We start from the raw sequence: 20633 nt of genomic DNA, 5'->3' as shown, positions 1-20633 counted from the left end.
CATCTGGCTCTGTTTGATTTGTGTGCGCCGCGACGTTTACAACTGGCGCCTCTTTGTGACATAAAACGCTCCTGCTTGGGTTCCTTGTTTTAACCCCTTCATAGGCATCTCGCTTGTTGTTCTTTTGTAAACACTCAAACACTATCTTAGTAATAGTGTGTATTAATGCAGAATCCACGTCTGGAGTGTTGATCCGCTCTTCAGCTCGATCTGCTCCTGGTGTGGAATGTATGGTTAAATCCAATAAAATATCCGAGGAGGACGCCTCAGTAGCCATTCTTTCACCAAGCACTGTGTAACCCAAAAAAAAACAAAAGGAACGGACTAGCCGCAAACTGGAAATAGAAAATCCAACACAGCAAAGTGAACGAAGGATACAATAGAGGCTAGTATGGATTAGCGCTTTCTTTCACTTTATTTAAAAACGTGAACTTCTTCAGAAACAAAAACATGTGCCCTCCCCAACACATGTCTTATAAACCCTTGAACAGTGGCAGATCAGTACCCCCACCTTCCCACCCTGAGTCAATTAATATTTCTCAGTACCTTTTTGAGGCCATCCAAAGGTCCATCTCCATGCACCAAACTCTTTCCCCTCACAGGTCTTCACTCTAGCAACTACTAAGGCTGCTGCTTTCGTGGCTTGTTAGTACCTCTTAATCAAATCCATGGATACCCCCCCCCCATGTTGCTCCAAAATGTTTTGAGTCCCTGTTCTCTGTGCAATCCCTTCTGCAAAAATTTAGTAAAACTGACTCTTGTGAGAGATACTGCCATATAATGTAAACTGCATGATGAAACCTAAGCTGCGATAATTAAGTTGACTCAGATATGACTAAGTTTTGGACCATATTAAAGGAAGACATTAAATAAATTAGTACTGTAAGCAAACAAACCAAGAAGAATGTTAATATCCAAGGAAATTTGGACTTAAGTCAACAAAATGCAATAAATCATATGCTGATACTGAAATATCTTACTTGTATTGATTAAGTTTATAAAAATGACTAAAAACATAAACAAGATCCTCCTTAATGAAAGGGAGAAGACAGCTTATGCTGGCTAGGAAAGAAAAAGAAGATAATAGAAAATAACTATATGATTATGTAGAAGTACTAGGAGATAAAATTTTAAGAATAAGTTGTGGATTTAACAAAATGGCATTCCAAGCAAGGACGCAAATGAAATTGTAACCTGTCTTACATATTTTTAGAAAGTAATATGGTGAACCTATAGGGATTCAGATTATGGCCTGTATGTCCATTTTTGGTGACTCCCTGGTGTTAACTGATGAAATTAGAGAAGCAATAAAAATCAGAAGTCCAAATATATTTCTGGGACAAGTGTAATTGCAAACATAGACATCACTGCCACAGTACAGTAACTGTGAAGCAGGTACTGTGATGGTTCCTATTACCTAGGAGGAATTGTTTGAGGTTGTGACAGTACAGGCCAAAGGTAAAAACTCCAAATAGTGAAGGACTGACATTTGTGTTCTGACTTCTGATAAGGAAGGCATAATACCAAGACCTGTTTAACTTTTTAATATAATATTGGGAACAAGAGATTCCTTTACCATGGAAAGACAAAGTGATTTTGTTAAGTGCAAAAGAAGGGAAGGATTTAACTTTGCCATTTTCATACAGACCTATCACAGTGTTAAATCACATCTACATTTTATATGGTAGTTATGGCAAAAGGGTGTCAAGGTATATACCTCAGTTAGCAGGTAATGATTAGAGAAGATATGTGGAAGGAAAGCACATTTTGATGATATATTTAAAATTGGAATGTTGATGAAAGCTGCAGCAGAAGCCACTTTTGATATAAAGTTTGGATGCAGAAAACACTTTTGACAAGGTGGAATGGTATTATTTAATACAGATGCTTAAGGAATCTGCTTTTCTATGGAATTTATAGATTTTTATGTTTAATAAAGATGATTTCTAAGGTATCCGGATCTAGAATCATTACCCTTCACTTTATCTATAGGACCAAGGCAGGGGTATCCTCTTTCACTTATTTTGTTTGCATTGCACTTAGGGCCTTTGTCAGTGATAATAAGAAAATCAGGTTTAAAGGGCACACGTGTCTGGAGCATTTCTCCCTGGGCCTCTGCTGAAAATGGGCTCTGTCCCAGTTGGACTTTACCGGTAAACAAATATTAAACAAATAAACATATAAGAAATAATAGTAAAGATTGCATTATTTTCAAATGACATATTGATTTACATGGCTGACCCAGAAAAACTACTGAACCATTGTTTTGAACCAATGGGTAAGTTTGATAATATTTCAGGATACAAGGTAAAAAAGACAAAAAGGAGACAAAGGAAGTAGAAATGCTGCCCCCCCCTTGTGATTAAGTAGACATATGCATATTTATGGCAAGCAGAACATATCAAGTATCTGGGAATTTCATTAGGGATTACTCTGGAAAAATCTCTCATTAAAACACATTTATGATACTCTTGCAATTTTTTTAATTGACAGAAATTTGTACACTTGCAAATAAATTTGCCACAAGTTTCCTGTTTTTCTAAAATAATGTAATAATTGAGTAATTATTAGATTAACTGTTACCTGCTTTTTATTGGCTGACAGTGGTTTAAGTAGTGTGGCTATTTACCTTAACGTATTCTGATGAAGTCCTGTATTGGACAAAAGTGCTAAATATTAAAAAAATATTCTTTTCCTACATGTGTTTTGCTGTACTGGGTAACTTTTTGTATTATTAGTCTTTGTTGTTTCACCTGGACTGGCCTTGGTATAGTGTTTTTTTTTTTTTTTTTTTTTTTGGTATTTTTTGTTTTAAGTCTGGCTATGGCATCTTTTAAAGGAGATTTAGAAGTTACTTTAACCACACATGCTGTCCCAGAGAAGATGAGCAATGTATTACATGGCTTGGAAAGCAGTACAGATGGACTTAAAGCATCAGTTTCTTTGTTCTCTGGACAAATCAGTCAGCAACATCATGCAATCTAGGTTTCATAACAGAGCAGAAGAAATGCTGCAATTTTTTGAACACATATGGTTCACCTTCGAAGGTTGTTGAAACAACCAAAACTGTGAGTAAGGGATTGGGTAATTTTCTTGCTAATATGCCTAATCCCTTTAGATGGGTCAACACAGGTTTGAAAGTGATGAATCAAGACAGAATTGAGATTGATGATTTGTTAAAAATATTTGAGAAAAAGCTTAACAAATATCAAAGTTTAATTTACAAAAATTATCATTTTTGACACTACATTAGTTTCAAAATTGTTCTGAAGGGGTTGACATTTCATAAATTCTCCAATGGTTTGGATCAGCAAGATCCTTTTTTACTAAATTGGACTTTTACAATAACTCGGGATTGGAATTAATTAAAATGATGACCAAGTCCAATGAACAGCTTATCTAGGTGCTTAATAATGAACTTAAAAGAACTGGATATACAGGTTTCAGAATTTTTACACCAAAAATAAATTTTGTCCAAATATGACATCATCTTCGATGTTGTTCATACTGTAACTCTCACAAAAACTGAAAGAAATAAGAAAAAGTTGCTAAGGGATACTACACCTTGCAACAATGGTACTGCCTATCCACTTCCCGTTTCTGGTTTTAAATGGATTACTCAGCAACATAATGTGCCTAAAGACACATAATTGTTCAGTAGAACTGCCATCGGCATTTCTTCAGTTGTTGGGATTGACTGGTGATAATCCGGGTGTTTCTAAATATACCAATGATACCAACAACATTTTTTTTTTCAGTCTGATATGATCTGAAATGATAGTGAATCAGTGATCCCAGGTGTTTCCATCTTTGGAGTTATTTAGGAGGGAGGTATTGGCACAATAGACCAGAGGATGACTTTCCAGCAAGGGGAGAGAAAGAAACCGGAGGCACAACAAATAAATTTAATGGACAGAGTTTGTTTCACAGATAATTATAACATTTTGGCTGGTAGCATCTATAATTTTACTAAAGAGATGTTCAGTGATGTTGAAGTTGGTTTGTTACAGAGAGGTTTGTCCTTTGTTCCTACCCAATGTGCTAATTCAGTTAGGACACTTCTATATTTAAAATTACTTTGTAGAAAGCATAATTTGCAATATATTTTAAATGACTGTAAGTTTTTGGAAACTAAAGTGTTAAGAAGACAGTCTTCTTTTAATCCAACACTTCAGCCTACTATTCAATGATTTATGTGAGAAAGAAATCATTGATGTTTTTAACAAAAAACATCAGAGTAGTTATTTTAATCTCACTAAAAAAAGAAAGGTTTGCTTTATCTACTTTAACAAACAAGAGCAACGATACATGAAGGAGGATGAAGACAGTGGATTGGTAATTATGTATCAAATGACTATGTTGCTGAAATTGAAAAAATGTTGGATGATACATCTTAATATAAGTTATCTTCTTTGTTGTATATACAATCCATATGTAGACATATTAGTAATCTTTTACTTGATTTGTTGGCCAACAACTTCTTCACTTTTGAGATTTATCAGTTTATGAATGTTGAGTTTATCAGGATAGCTGTTCTGTTTGGTATACCTAAATTACATTCTCAGCAGTTTCCTGTGCCTTTTAGGCCAATAGTCTCCACCTCTGGTAGTGTTACCAAAGGGATTTTTACTTTATTAGATTCTTTGTTTAAATCCTTTGGTACAAAAAGTTAGACAATTATGTTAAGGACTCCTGGGATTTTTTAAATGCTTTAAGGTCTTTCAGATTTGATAAAGTACAGTTGTGTATCTACCATAAATGTAGATGTTCGAGTGTATTCACTGTTGCAGTCATTACACTTGGGTTATCCTGCTGGCAGGCTACCCGCAGTCGGCCTGAATTCCAAAGTCCTGGTCTGGCGTTGGTTGCTGTCACCTCTTCCCTGACGTCAGTGTGCCAGGGGTATAAAAGATGCAGCCGACGCCATTTTCTTCAGTTTTTCTTGCCTCAGATGTCAGGTGCCCCCAAAAGGATAGGCTGTAAAAATTATGATCATAAAAAAGCATGCACATAACCTTCATCTACAAGCAAATACACCACATAGGTTGTATAGAATAGATAGGTACAGGTAAGTCCCAGCAAAGAAAAAGGGGGATGGTGGGAGGGTAACCTGGACTGCAACAGTGAATACACTCGAACATCTACATTTTTGGTAGGTATACAACTGTACTATGTTCATTGTGTTTCACTGTTGCAGTCATTACACTTGGGTTGAATCCCAAAGCTGAGGTTGGGTGGCTGGGCCTAAATAGAGTTTGGAGTGGCTATGAGGCCCTGCAGAACTGCAGTGGCAAAGCCTGCTCTGGATTTAGAGTAGAGAGGTAAATGGTAGTGCTTTGTAAAAGTGTGCACTGAAGTCCATGTTGCAGCCTCCAAAATATCCTTGGTTGGTACTCCTCTCAGGAAGGCTGCTGAAGTGGCTGCTGCTCTGGTAGAATGTGGCCTAATGCCCTTGGGCACTGATTTGCCATGTTGTGAATAGCAGAAACAAATGCAGTGGCCTATCCATTTTGAAATAGTCTGTTTTGAAATGGCTTTTCCTTGGGAACCTGCATATGCCACTAAGAGTTGCTCAGTCTTTCTGAAGGCTTTAGTCTTGTCCAAGTAAAAGCATAGCTGTCTGTGTATGTCCAAAGTATGCAGAAGTCTCTCCCCCTTATTCTGTGGGTTTGGATAAAAGGTAGGCAAATGTATGATTTGGTTAAGAGCCATGCTGGACACTACCTTAAGCATAAATGTTGGGTTTGTCCTTAGAGAAACCCTGTCCTGATGGAAAATAATAAAAGGTTACACAGCCATTAGTGCCTGTAACTCTGAGATTCTTCTTGCTGAAGTTATTGCTAGGAGAAGAGCGGTTTTCCATTACAAATATTTACCTCTGCTGTACTGGCAGGCTCAAAAGGAGGCAGAGTGAGCTTTTCCAAGACAAAACTGAGGTCCCATGTAGGTATTGGAGCTCTCCTTGGAGGTCTTATGTTTTTGGCCCCTCTGAGAAACTGTCTTAGCAGTGGATGAGAAAAAATAGGTGGTTCCGTATTGTAATGAGCTTAAATGGCAGAGGCATGGATCTTAATTGATGAGAAGGATAGGCCTTTGTCCAGCATATCAGTTAGGTATTGCAAAATCTGAGGAATATTTGGTTCAAGCGAGTCAATTCCCAGAATCTCTTCCATTTTTCTGCATAAGATTTTCTGGTGCTGGTCCTCCTGGCCTCCAAAATAACATCCATAACTGCTTTAGAGAGAGGTGTGTTCTGAATGATTACATTATCCATCATGCAGCCAGATTTAGGGTTCTGAGTTGGCTGTGCAGGATCTGATTGTTCTGTTGGGTCAGCAAATGAGGTATTAGAGGCAATGTCCAGGCTGGGCCTCGAGACAAGCTCTTTAGGATTGGGTACCAGTGCTGGCGTGGCCAGTCTGGGGCAATCAGTATCATTTATGGCTTCTCTTGTCTGACCTTTAGGAGTACCTTGGAGAGGAGAGGCAGAGGAGGGAAGGCATATATTGTAAGGGCTTTCCAGCTGAATGAAAGGGCGTCCACTTTCCATGCTTGCTTGTGATAAGTCAGAGTGCAGAATCTCTGTAGCTGGCAGTTGTGAGGGGAAGTGAATAGATCTATGTCTGGGCATCCCCATTTCCCTGCTATCATGTTAAAGATTTGTGGGTCCAGTTTCCAATCGTAAGGATCCATGAGGTTTCTGCTTAGTTCGTCTGCCAAAGTATTTGTCTTTCCTGGCAGGAATTGTGCTTGCAGATGTACTTGATAAGTCAATGCTGTGTTCCACAAAGTCATAGCTTGCCTGTAGAGGGGGTAGGAATGTGTGCCCCCTTGCTTGTTTATGTACCACATGACTGCAGTATTGTCTGTCGGCATTTTGTACAGCTAGCATCTCTTTTTGATTGATATGAAGATGCATTTGGTTTGTGGGCCATGTGCCCTGAATACATTTTCCTGCCATGTGCGCCCCCCAAGCATAATCTGATGCATCTGTTGTTAGTGTTTGCCTGGTAGTGGGTAAGGTGGATGGCTGTCCCTTGTTGTGGTGACAGGCCTGTGCCCACCATTGAAATTCCTGTTGCAGGCAGGGAATGAGAGTAATTACTGTTTTCAGGCTGTGGCAATGTTGAGTCCAAACACTTTTTAGATACCATTGTAGTTTCCTCATATGCAGTCTTGCATATGGAATTAGCAGAATGCAGGATGCCATGTAGCCCAGAACCTGCAGAATTTTTCTTGCAGATAACTGGATCTTTGTTGCCATGTCTTTGAAGTAAGAAGTCAGATGCCTTTGTTTGTCTGGCGTGAGATAAGCCATCTGGGCAGTTGTATTTAAGCTTGCACCCAGGAATATTATCTCTTGAGAGGGTACTAGTTTTGATTTATTTTCATTTACTGTGTACCCTAGGCAAATTAGTAATCTTTTTACAAACACCAGATGCTGTAGTAGAATATTTGTCCTTTGCTTGAATAAGGCAGTCGTCCAAGTAGGGGTATATTTGAATTCCTCTTTGTCTGCAAAATGCAATTACTGGTGCCAGGCATTTTCTGAAGACCCTGGGCGCAGTAGATACGCCAAAGGGCAGTGCAGAGAATTGGCAGTGCAGTGAGCCAGCTATGAATCTGAGGTATCTTCTGCAAGATTGTCTGATTGGGACATGTAGGTATGCCTCTTTCAGGTCCAAAGTTACAAGCCAAGCCTTCTTGTCCAGCATGGGCAGAAGCTGGTGTAAAGTCAACATTTTGAATTTTGGGACGTCCAGAAAAGTATTTAGAATAAACAGGTCCAGAATTGGTCTCCAGGCTTTGTCCTTTCTTGGTACTAAGAAAAGTCTTGAGTAAAATCCTTGCCCCTGCTCTTGGTGTGGCACTGGCTGAATAGCCCCCATGTCCATGAGAGATGAAACTTGTTTTTGTGCCTCTTGCCATTGATTGCATGGCAAGTCTGGCATGCCTTTTGCCTTTGGAAGGGTGTGAAAGTGGAACCTGTAACCCTGAGAGACTATATTTAAGACACATTTGTCCTGGGTGATCTTGTGCCAGTTTTGTGAAAAAAGTGCTAGCTTTCCCCCTAAGGGTGTTGCCAAAAAATAAGTGCTTGGCATTGGCAGAGGGAAGTCATTGGGACTGTTTTCTATAAGGCTGTGATTTGTCTTCTCTGCTTTTCAAGGTAGAAGCACCCCATTGTTTTGGGCCTGTAATGAGCCCTGGGGCTGTTGCCTGCCTCTAGGGCATCTAAATCTGCCTCTTTGTGGTCTGTCTGACACTGGAAAGGACCAATTCTTTGAGGGCCATTTCCTGCTAAATCTGGGTGGCTGTACCTGTAAGAAATCCTTTACTGTCTGCATAGATTTTGCCATATCCTCTATTTTCTTTAACACCTCCTCTGCCTTAACACCAAAGTATCATGCTGTAATGGAGCATCCAATAATTTTGCTTTAACATGATCAGGCAGATTCTGTTCCTTTAACCAAGCATGCATTCTAATAACAGAACTGTCCTGTGCAAATAAAATCACAATTGTCTATGCACATCTAACAAGTGCAGTCTGTATTCCCCTTTGTTTTGAAAGTTAGGGAAGAAAACAGGCAAATTGATGGCTTGATTGATATTGGCCTCGGAGGCCACTTTAGGCAAGTATGAAGGATTAGTCCTGAGAGATACTATGTCCTTATGGAAGACCAGATACAGGGGTTTTGTACAAAGGGCTTGAAGTTCCGATACCCTTCTAGCTGAAGTAATTGCAATCAAGAAGGCAGTTTTCCAAGATAAGAATTTTAAGTCAACAGAAGCTGCAGGTTCAAAAGGTGGGCCAGTTAGAGCCTGAAGAACTAATGTCAAGTCCCATGGAGGAACCGCATTCTTGACAGGAGGTCTTAACAGAAAGGTACCCTTCAAGAAAGTCTTGCATATCTTAGAGGAAGCCAAGGGTCCAAGGTTGTCCCCGATGTGGAAATGAGAAATGGCCGCCATCTGAACCTTCACAGTAGAAGAACTGGCCCCTTGATGAAAAATGTGGGACAGAAATTCAAGAACTGCTGGAATGGGAGCCGTAAAGGGTCCAAATCCCTATGTCTGGCCCAGATGGAAAAAAGTTTCCATTTACTCTTGTATATCTTTGTGGTAGAGGGCTTATGTGCCACTACCAGGATAGATTTTATGGGAGACGAGATACCGGGAGTCCTAGCCACTAACAGAACTGGATCAACCAAGCCGTAAGCTTGAGGTCGTCCAGATTCAGAGTTTGCAATCTCGAAGGATGAGAAATCAGATCTGGAATGGGATCTAAGACCCAAGGAGGAGCTATGATGTGAGACCGTAGATATGGGAACCAGATCTGACGAGGCCAGAATGGGACTATGAGGATTATTTTGCTCCCCAACTGACGAGCTTTCTGTAGAAATTTCGTCATTAGCGGGAGAGGAGGATAAGTATAAAGAAGTCCAGGTGGCCAAGTATGAACTAGAGCGTCTCTGGGGATCTCCCCTGGTGGGGGAATTAGAGTGAAAACTTTGCTGCACTTTGCGTTTGAAGGAAATGTGAAGAGATCGTAGCAAGGCTGACCCCATCTGAGGAAGATCTGTTTCGCTACTAAGGGGTTCAGAGACTACTCATAAGGTGTGAGGATAGATCGACTCAGCTTGTCCACTACAATGTTGGACCGACCTGGAATGTGCGTTGCTATCAGAAAACAATTGGTGGAAATCGTCCATTCCCAAACTCTCATGGCCTCTCGACAAAGAGGCAAAGAGGGTAAGACCTGGTTCCTCCCTGTTTGTTGATGTACCAGACCACTGACATGTTGTCTGTCTGAATTGCAATAGTTCCCGGAGGAAGAAGGTCCTGAAGGGCTTGCAACGCTAAAAGCACCGCCCTCATCTCCAGAACATTGATATGCAGAACGGTCTCTATAGGGGGTCCACGTGCCTTGGACGGTTCTGCCCATGCAATGCCCCACCCACCCGAGGCGAGAAGCGTCCGTGGTCACTGTGGCTTGGGGTTGAGGCATCATGAATGGTCTCCCTTCCCGAAGCTCTTGGGAATGAAGCCACCAAAAAAAGGGAGTCCCTGCAAACCCTGCTGAGGAGAATCGGTGAATCCAATGGATGTAGGAGGAGGGACCACTGGACCTGAAAGGTCCACTGAAGAACTCTCACGTGCAGATGGGCAAGGCTTGAAAGGCTGATGGCTGCCGCCATGGATTCTAGGGCTCTCAGGACTAATTCCGCGGGTGGGGCTGGGGCTGTAGAAGCGCTATTACATGAAGTGACAAGGTGCGTAGCCTGTCCGCTGTCAGAAAGGCTTTGGACTGAAGTGTGTCTATCCTGGCCCCTATGAAATCCAGAACCTGAACAGGATGAAGAGATGACTTCCTGAAATTTATGGTAGTGCCTAGGTGATGGGCCAAGAATAAAAAATAATCCCTGGCGGAACACAGAAGATGCCTGGTGGGGGCATTGAGGAGCCAGTCGTCCAGGTACAGAAAGACCTGAATTCCCTGAAGTCCCAGGTGGGCCGCCACAACTGCCATGACCTTGGTGAACACCCTGGGGGCTGTGGTGAGGCAAAACAGGAGGACTCTGAACCGATAATGACTGGCCCCCAGCCGAAAGCGGAGAAACGTCCTGGATCGCCTGTCCATGAGAATGTGGTAGTACGCATCCTTGAGGTCTATGGAGCACATCCAGTTGTTCTCCTGCAGAAGGGGGAGAATAGATTGTAGAGTGACCATCCAGAATTTCTCTTTGGCAATGAACAGGTTCAAAGCTGACAGGTTGAGAATTGGCCTCAAGTCCCCCATCTTTTTTGGCACCAAAAAGAACCTGGAGTAATCGCCCGACCAGAACTGCTCTGGGGGGGAACATGCTGGATGGCCTTTTTTTCTAGCAATTTCTTTATTTCTGAAGCTGTGGCCTCCCTCTGATTGGGTGGGACATCGGGGAGGAGCTGCCCTAGAGGGGGAAGATTCGTGAAGGGGATAGAGTAACCTCTGGATATTATTCAGAGCACCCAGCGATCTGTAGTAATGGACTCCCAACTTGCTAGATGCTCTGAAAAATGCCCCCCGACTGCCACCAGAGAGGGACAGTCGGGCCACCCCTCAGGGTTGCTGCACGGGTCAGTCGGAGAAGGGTTCTCTCGACCCGAAATTCTTCGCCCCCCCCCCTGTCTCTGGGCCGGCATCCACCTTGTCTTCCCCTGCCTCTGAAGGATGAAGGGTCTAGAGTGGGACGGGACTCCTGAGACTTCCGGAACCACATCTTCTTTTGTCCTCTCTGGTTCCTTGAGAAAGACCTTTGAGGAGCCGAGAAGCGGATTCTGACGGCAGACAGCGTCTTTCCATCTTTTTTGCTCTGGAGTAGCGTATCGCAGACGGTTTTGCCAAACAGCGTAGAACCATCAAAGGGAGCGTTCATGAAGGATGCCTTGAAGGGTTCCGCAAAGTCAGAGCCAGGCATGGTGCCGCAAGGCGACCCCTGCTCTGCTGGCTCTAGCCACCCCCTCCGTGGCATGGGAGAGAAGCCGCATAGAAGTGTTAGATATCGACTTTAGAGTGGCCATGTGAGCTGAGAAGGTTCGTTTGTCCTTGGCCGCCATGGACTCCGGGGGAGACCCAGCGTACTCTTTTATTAGATCTCGCTGAAGCCTAATGATGTGTGCCAGGTAATTCAGTGCCCTAATGGAAAAGGTGGCTGAAGCAAACATCCATTTTCCAATGCGGTCCATCGTCCATGACTCCTTATCAGGAGGATGGACCGAGGAATTTTCTTGTGCCAGTTCCTTCTTGGTGGCAGCCGCCACCACCATGGCATCTACCAGGGAACCTTTATTCCACGCCGGCTTGTCTGTGAGGGGACTTAGGATTTTATCCAGTCTCCTAGGGATTGGCTCCACAGTGTCCGGCTCCTTCCAAGCCCTGGTAGTAATCATGTCTACCAGGGGGTCGGCCGGGGGGGGGACACCCAAGAGGTAGATGGGCCTGCGTCAAACACCTCCAGAAACACAGACTCATCCAAGGAAGGTTTCTGGGCTGATCACCCCCCTCTAATGCGCAGCATCTCCATAATGTCTCCAAAGGAGACATCCTTGGGGGGTGACCTGGGGGAACCTTCCCCTTCCTCTAAGTCCGTGTCCTCCGTGAGGGACTCGGGGGGGGGGGGAGTCCAAGTGCCTCCTCTTACACTTTCGTTTGTGAGGGACCTCCTCAGCGGGACTGTCCGAGGAGGGCTCACCAATGGGGTCATGTTCCTCTACAGGAACTAACTGGGGTGCAGAAGCAGGCTGTCCCTGGGGCCAGATGATGGAAGACTGGCCCATATGCGAGGGAATGACGAGTGGATCCATAGCACGAACCGGGGACCTCGAACTCTTTGACAGCACCCTCTCCACCATGTCGAAGGCCGAAGGTGAACCACTCTCCCAGGGCTCCGAGAGCAGTCCCCTCGGCTCCGTGAGGACCGGCGCTGGAGCCGACGCGATCGGACCCGAAAGGGCAGTGTGCTCCGACCGCAACGGAGCCGAAGACACACTCACCCCTGCGGATCCGAAGCTCAGCTCTCAGCCCCGAGAGCTCGGGTCCAAAAGATGACCCGATAAACTCGAGGGTAAGGCCGGCGTCGAAGTAGCAACTACTATCAGCGCTGACTCCCCGGCTCCGAAACCAGATAATGGATCAGAGAAGGAGCAATGGGTGCAAAGAAAGGGGCCGAGCTCCCCCCCGGGGAGGGGGAGGCAGGAGCACTCTCATCTGCATCTGGGCCTGCAGGAATCGACGCATCATCCGGTCCATTTCCACGTCAGAAAGACTCCTAGTAGACCTAGAAGAAGTCGCCGAGGCAGGCCGGGAAGGCCGCCTAGATGACCTTGAAGGTGACCGGGACTCCTCCTCCGGCTCCGGAGAAAAGCATGGGGAGCGGAGCTGAGAGGGGGAAGACCTGGAAACCCTCACGGGGGAGCAGATCAGTTTAGCCGGCGGGGCCGAAGGGACTGATTCGGCCCGCTGCTTGTGACTTTTGTGTCTATCTCTCTCTTTCTCCCTCTCTCTATGCCTCTTCTCTTTCTTAGAAGAGTCTCCCTCTCCCTGGGAAACAGCGGGAGGTTGAGTCCCAGCCAGGGAAGGGGGAGCTGAAGGCTGGACAGTCGCAGCCGCGACTGGCGCCACTGACGGAGAGGAGGAAGAAGAATCCGTGGGCAAGAGTCCTGCCAGGATTAGCTTGTTCCTCCTGTCCCTCAGAGCCCAGGGGTTAAAGGCCGCGCAAATCTGGCAGCCTAATGTTAAATGGGCTACCCCCAAGCAAAGAACGCACTGAGTGTGGCCATCCGCTGGGGACAGCTTATGACCACACTGAGCGCATTTCGAAAAAATGGCCTTAGGGCCCGCGGCCATGACACTCACGCAAACACCCTAACACATACAGTAAGGGGAAGGGAAAACACTAAATTTCAACTAAAAAGAATCAAAAATGATTTAACTTAACTAAGGGTCTGAAACACACACACACACACACACACACACACACACACACACACACACACAAAAAGCACTACAAATCTGACAGAAAATCTCCCAAATTACTCTCACCTAAACAGCCAAGAGCTCGTCCCCCATGCTTCAAGAAGCCGCGGCAAACGAGATCTGAGGACTGGAGGGAGGTAGCAGGGTATTATGGGTAAGGGGGAGGAGCTGAGAGCTCAGATCTTTAGCTTGGAAAGCTGCCGGCACGGATCCAGGTCAGATCCGATACCACAGGTTGCTGATCAAATGAAGTTAACTACTTCAGATCCCCTGATCAAAGTAATTAGGTCTTCGGCTATTTTGAGCATCTGTTTCTTAGGCATAGAAGCCTGTCCTGGAGAATGCTGTACTGGTTTCCTTGTCTTTAAAACTGTTTTAGACTTTGTCTTGGATGCTGAAGTAGGCTGTATATAAAGTTGTGTAGGTCTGAAGACACCCTCAGAAGCCGATGCCTGCTCAGCGGCTCCGGACCCATCTGAGGGTTTAATTTCTGTAGGGCCAATACTTGTGTATCAGAGGCCTAGCTGTCTCCATGTGGGAGTCAGAGGCGGCCTCTGGCTCTGAGGTAGCGGGAGTCAGGGGCTGCGAAAGCACCTCACTGAGCACCGATGAACCGGCAACTGGCCTAGAAGAGGCTTCGTCGGTTTTTGACCTCGGATGCTTGTCCTTGTCTTTATCCTTGAATTCCAGTCGTCTGTTGTTCTGACGGCATTATGTAGTTAAACCTTCTGCCAAAATAATGAAAAGCAAAATCGTACCGACGCTTAATAGTGCGTTGGTTAAATCTAGCACAAAACCGACAACTAGCAACGTCGTTGTCAGGGCCTAGGCAAGGAATACAGTAAGAGTGGAAATCCTTATGAGGTATTTGCTTCCCACAAGAAATACAATTGTTAACTTTTTCTGACATTGGTCTGGAGCAAGAAAAAAAGTTTCCCCAATGGGGTACTTAGCTTTATTGAAGACGTCTGATCTGAAATTTGATTTTGAAAATCTCAGGAGTTGGCCGACCGGCACTTGCAAACTGCTTTTGCTTCGGGCACCGCGCGGCAAGAAAGACTGAAGAAAATGGCATCGGCTGCATCTTTTATACCCCTGGCGCACTGACGTCAGGGAAGAGGCGACAGCAACCGATGCCGGACTAGGACTTTGGAATTCAGGCCGACTGTGGGTAGCCTGCCAGCAGGATAACCCAAGTGTAATGACTGCAACAGTGAAACACGATGAACATCCACCAATACACAATGGTTACAGTTAACGCTAAATCACTTTATACAGTATTCCCATTGACAAATAATGTTTAAGGTCATTTTTGTCTTTTAAGACTGATTTTTCCAACAGTATAAATACTTGTTGTTTACACATGGAGGTTATATTAAAACAGAACTTTTTTTTTTTCAGCAACAAGTATTATCAACAGCTGAAAGATGTTGCAATGGGAGCAATTGTGGCTCCATCATTTGCTAATTTGGTTATGGGATGGTGGGAGTCCCAGATTCTGGTCATCAAAAATGACGTGTAATTTTACACAAGATTCGTTGACGAATTATTCTTTTGTCACTGATGAAACTATAGGTGACATTAATGATTTTGTGGTTGAAATTAATGAAAGTATGACTTTTTTAACACTGATTACAAGTCAAGTGGATTGTAGTGTACCATATTCAGTTGTTTTGATTACATGTGATAACATCTATTGTTTTTCTAGTAGGATTTTTAGGAAACCAAGTTTTTCTAATAATTATTTACACTATACTAGTGCTCATCCAAATTTTATCAAAAATAATATACCCAGAGGACAAATTAGGTTAACCACTGAAGACAATATTTTTAGAGGGAGTCAATGAATTAGTTGAGATGTTTTATGCCAGAGGGTACAGAAGATCCATGTTAGAATATATTGCCAAAGAAATAGCATGTAAAAAGAAGGAATTTTTTCCTCCTATTTTGCTGGTGAGGTTTGTTACTATGTCTAGTAGTGTTAGTGCCAATAACTCATACAAACTAGTTTTGTGTTAAGAATGATGGTAGACAAGTTAGATATAAAAAATGTTGTTGGATAGCTGGAGTAGTCCGCTGTCCCCTCGGTCGGCCCGAATATCAGAGTATAAGGCTGACGTCGGTCAAGGCGCATTTGACTGACATCAGAACGTCAGGGTACAAATGCGCATGACCGACGTCATATCCTCAGTCTTTTCTTGCCCCAGATGTCAGAAGACCCTAAAAAGAAAGGTCAAAACCCATAGACAACAACTAAACAACCAACTAGCCTAACACCAAAAATATGTATAATATATACAATATATACAAAATGCAATATACCTCAGATGGATAACCCAACCCACACAACCACCTCAAACAACAGAGGGGAAGGAGGGAGGGTAAATTGGACTGCAGCAATGTGGATCCTCGAACATCTACATTTATGGTAGGTACAAAACTGTACTATGTTCTTCATCCCACATTGCTGCAGTCCTAACACTTGGGTAGAATCCCAAAGCAGAGGTAAGGGAGGATGGCTAAACTATAATGAAGCAGGAGCTGCCAGAATGCCCTGCAACACAGCAGTGGCAAAACCAGCCCTGGATTTAGAGTACAATGGAAGGTGGTAATGCCTAGAGAAGGTATGCACTGAACTCCAAGTGGTAGGACTGCAGCAATGTGGGATGAAGAACATCTATTAATATTAAATGTTAGCTAAAGGATAGCAATTTTATAAAATAGATTGTATATTGGATGCATGTATATTTTATAAAAAAAAAGTTTTTTACATAGATTTTAAAGTTATTTCATGTAATAATTGATTGTCAACTGCTTTTTATTGGCTGACTGTGGTTTAAATAGTGTAGCTGTTTGTCAGTGTATTCTGATGAAGTCCTGTATTGGACGAAAGCAATAAATATTAAAGAGCATTTTTCTCCTACATGTGTTTTGCTGCATTGTGTGAGTTTTTGGATTATTATTATTTGTTGTTTCACCTGGCCTGGCCTTGTCATCTTGTTGTTATATCTGAGATTTAGGATTACCTGATTTGAAGGGATATTTTATAGTTACACATTTAAGGCTTGCATATATAACAGAAGCAGAAAGTTACAATTCAAAGTGGAAAGGGATGATGATGATGAAGCAGGGGGATAATTCACAAAATAAGGAAAGAATGGAGCGTAGATCCTTAAGGAGAATAACAACAGTCATACAGAATATTATATTCATAAAGTAGCAGACAGTATACTAAGAACTAAGTCAATGGGAATGGAGAAAGGAGAGTCTACTAAAATGGATAACTGCAATTAGGGGTATAGAGGATAGACAAGAGGGGGCAAGAATTTACTGGAGGAAGATGGCAAAGCAACCAAGGTATTGAGAACAAATTCAGAAGGAATGGTAATAGAATGGGAAAAGGCCAATAAAACATTTAGATTACAGGGTAGTGATTGCCTTCCCTATCAAGGACTGATAGAATATAGACAAAGAGAAAGGGATAGGATGAATCCTAAATGAAAGACCTGAACTTCTTAAGTTTATAGTTGAATCTATAAAAGCTGCTGCTGTTTAAAAATGATAATTAGTAGGGCATATAAAATAGCACACAATAACTATAGGGAAAAAGTCAAAAAAATGTTAGAAAAGATTGGGAAAAGAGATTGGAAATCCAATTCACAAAGAAACAATTGGAGGACATATATATGGCTCCCAAATATGCAACAAAATCTAGAAGATCTAGGATTTTTGCCTGAAAGTGTTTGCATAGATACATTTATACCTCAAACATACTCCAAATAATTTTTCTTCAAGTAGATGGCAAATGCTGGAGGTGTGATGGAAAGAAAGAGTTAACTGGGAACATTTTTTTGGAGTGTAATGAGTTGGCAGACTAATAATTCCCTACAGAGTATTCTGTCAGGAATATTGTAGAGCAAATGAGTGCAACGAAGAAAATTATTTTTAGCTGGGATACAGGATCTGAACTGCCTAGACATAGTAAGGACTTGTTAAGTTTAATTCTGGTGGCTGACCAAAAAAAAAAAACAATTACTAGAAAATGGAAATCAAAATCTAAACCAACTAAACTTGAATATTATAACAGAGATAAAAGAACATGAAGTGGGATCTTTAGAAATGGTTAGGAGAAAATTGCATAGAAATAAAACTGGACATTGTGGGAACAATGCATACAGAAAAATGTTCTGAAGGCAGGAACTGAATAATTTATATAATGCTGCACAGATTATAGCATACATAACAATATATATGATGTATAATGTTTGTAAATGTGTACTTGTTAACATGGTTTGATTACTTTTATATAAATGTAAGTTTGCCTATGCCACAAGTTCTAATTCACTAAAGATGTTTTACAAATATATACTATGCTCCCACTCAAGCAGGAAAAGTACAGTAAATGAGTTTCTTTGTGAGAATCCAGTGACTTCAACAACTGTTACTAATGATTTTCTCAGAGGCTGTCATTCATCATAAAAAGAATAAAATTCTCATGTTCTTTTTGTAGGATAGTGTAAGCAAAAAAGTTTAGTGAACACTGCTGAAAAAGAAAGCCTGAAGTTGCTGATAAATTAATGAAACTAAGCAATTTGTGTATTGTGGGCATTAAAAAATAACTGAGAAAAAAAGCATGGTTTGTGTAGCTGGTTGTCCTCTTAACAGCCTAGTACAAAACTGCAACCATGCTCTCTTGGGGATGCTTGACTGGTTAAAATATCTCAGCAAAGACTTATATCAGGTTTATTTCCAAAACGTTCATATAGCAGTGATCCTTGTGACGTAAATCATGTGGCATAAAAATGTGACTTCTTTGAAGGTGGCGAGAGTGTGATGATGGGAAAAGGATTCAAAGAGCAACAGACAAGCATTTCATAGTAATGTCTCGTGTAAGTAGATGACTGTCACTATAATGACAAATATTTTATGAAGGTAAAGTGCTTTCTCTGTTACTGTTGCTCTCTTTCCACTTGAAAAGTCCAAACAAAATCAGATTATGTTTGCTGCAAGAAATAAGCTGTTAAATTTCAGAGTATTGCAAACAATATCCATACTTTTCAGAATGTATGCAATCATCTCCTTTAAGAACTGTGTGGTATAAGACAGGAGACATTCAAGATTGTGTCTATATCACTTATGTCATTATACTGAGATTCATAATGTGACAACACTGATGATAATAAGAATGGTGCATGATAGAAGGCCATGGTTATTAATGATTCATGAATCAGAGGCATGTGACACACTGCCACTGTTACTAATGCTCCAAGAATCACTTTAACACAACAGCAGCTATTACAAATTAACTCACAGGGTACAGACAGAGATAAAATGTGTAACACAATAACTCACGTTTTACTGCCAAAAGTGTGTTCCCATGGCAACATGCCACTGATGTTACAGCAAAGGGGTGGTTTTCCTCAAGCTGCACTGCTTTGGGTATTCCAGTGTCCTCTTCTTTTCTTCCTAGTCTCCCCCGAGCTCCTTTGCCCCACGTGTATACTTCATCTTCTGAAGACAACATCGAAGCAAGAAATAGTTACAAAAATTACAGCTACATTACACCTTGCTTGTAAAACAACCCAGAACCCAGAATTAATGCTTTAATTAAATGAACAAAGCCATGAAAGACAAGCCATGCTGTCAGAATAATTTGTCATTTTTTGAGCCTTTATCTCCCCTCATTATTTTTTACTTTAACCAGATGCCTTGAGTGAAAAAAGCTGAGAATTATTTTGCTCTGTTTCTTGTAAAATTTGTGGCTTTCTGGACAAACTTGTCTGGACTGCAGTCACTAAATAATGACAGGCATGTTATTTTCAGACTGTGTCCTGTAGAAAATGCTTGCTAATGCAACTTTTTAAGTATATAAGAGAAACAATCTGTTCCTGATTATTGGGTCCTTGAATTGTTGAACTAAGAGGTTGGGAGGACATAAGGGTGCAATGGGATGCACTGCATGGTTCTTACAACAGTGAGCTGAAATACACTTCCTGGGCATTACTATAGAAATAACCCACGCCTGGCGTGGTTTGATCCTGAGGGCGAAGCCCGAGTGGTCAAAGCCAACCGTGGGTAAATCCAGAATTTCCCACACCCAGAAGTGGGTGATTGCTATTATACAATGACATTATTTAAGAAAAAAAAATAATTACTTTTCTTAAATAATGGCATTGTATAATGCCTTTTTGCTGCCCTTCCGCAGCTGTCTGGTATTCTGCGGCAGCTCTGATGTACTGCGCATGTGTATGCCTACACAGTACATGAGCTGTGGGCAAAATCAACGGAGAAAGCAAGATCTCCGTTGCTTTTTACTGTTTCGCTATGTTAAATGGGTTTAACATAGCGAGACAGCTTTAAAAAAAAGCAACGGAGAATCTCCGTTGCTTATTTTAAAGCTGTCTCGCTATGTTAAACCCATTTAACATAGCGAGACAGTTTTGAAAAAAGCAACAGAGAAAGCAAGATCTTTGTTGCTTTTTACAAACTGTTTCGCTATGTTAAATGGGTTTAACATAGCGAGACAGCTTTAAAATAAGCAACGGAGATCTCCGTTGCTTATTTTAAAGCTGTCTCGCTATGTTAAACCCAGTTAACATAGCGAGACAGGTTTAAAAAAAAGCAACGGAGAAAGCAAGATCTCCGTTGCTTTTTACACACTGTCTCGCTATGTTAAAGGAGTTTAACATAGCGAGACAGCTTTAAAAAAAGCAACGGAGATCTCCGTTGCTTTTTTTAAACCTGTTTCGCTATGTTAAACTCCTTTAACATAGTGAGACAGTGTTTTAAAAAAGACTTATACTAATGGAAAAAGTCCGGGCAACCAGACCTTTTTCCATTAGTATAAGTCGATTTACAACGTGCACGCTGACCAATCAGCGTGCACGTTTTGGAATATTAATGGGGGGTCATGGTATAATTATGCATTTGTTCATTAATTTTATTTCAAACAAACATGTGAATGTATACAGTCTTAAAAAGGGCAAGAGTGTGTGCGTGTGTGTGTGTGTGTGTGTGTGTGTGTGTGTGTGTGTGTGTGTGTGTGTGTGTGTGTGTGTGTCCTGCATTCCAAAGTTATTATGGTATAAAGGAAGTAATGAGTTGTAGTAAACAAGAG

The 20633-nt window shown here is 42.1% G+C and overlaps 1 protein-coding gene across 1 annotated transcript in view; it reads right to left on the bottom strand.

Annotated features, from left to right (window-relative positions):
- Positions 1-20633, bottom strand: part of NEK8 (NIMA related kinase 8) — an 806012-nt gene that overhangs the window by 56326 nt on the left and 729053 nt on the right. Inside the window, exon 14 of the mRNA XM_044054419.1 lies at positions 18869-19027. Within this exon, the coding sequence (XP_043910354.1) occupies positions 18869-19027 (159 nt within the window). The remainder of the gene's footprint in view (positions 1-18868; positions 19028-20633) is intronic.

The sequence above is a fragment of the Protopterus annectens genome, chromosome 13.part0 (assembly GCF_019279795.1).
Source record: "Protopterus annectens isolate FY-2018-M chromosome 13.part0, PAN1.0, whole genome shotgun sequence".
Lineage (NCBI taxonomy): Eukaryota > Metazoa > Chordata > Ceratodontiformes > Protopteridae > Protopterus > Protopterus annectens.
The sequence above is the reverse complement of the archived record's forward strand: the minus strand, read 5'-3'. Positions and strand labels throughout refer to the sequence as shown.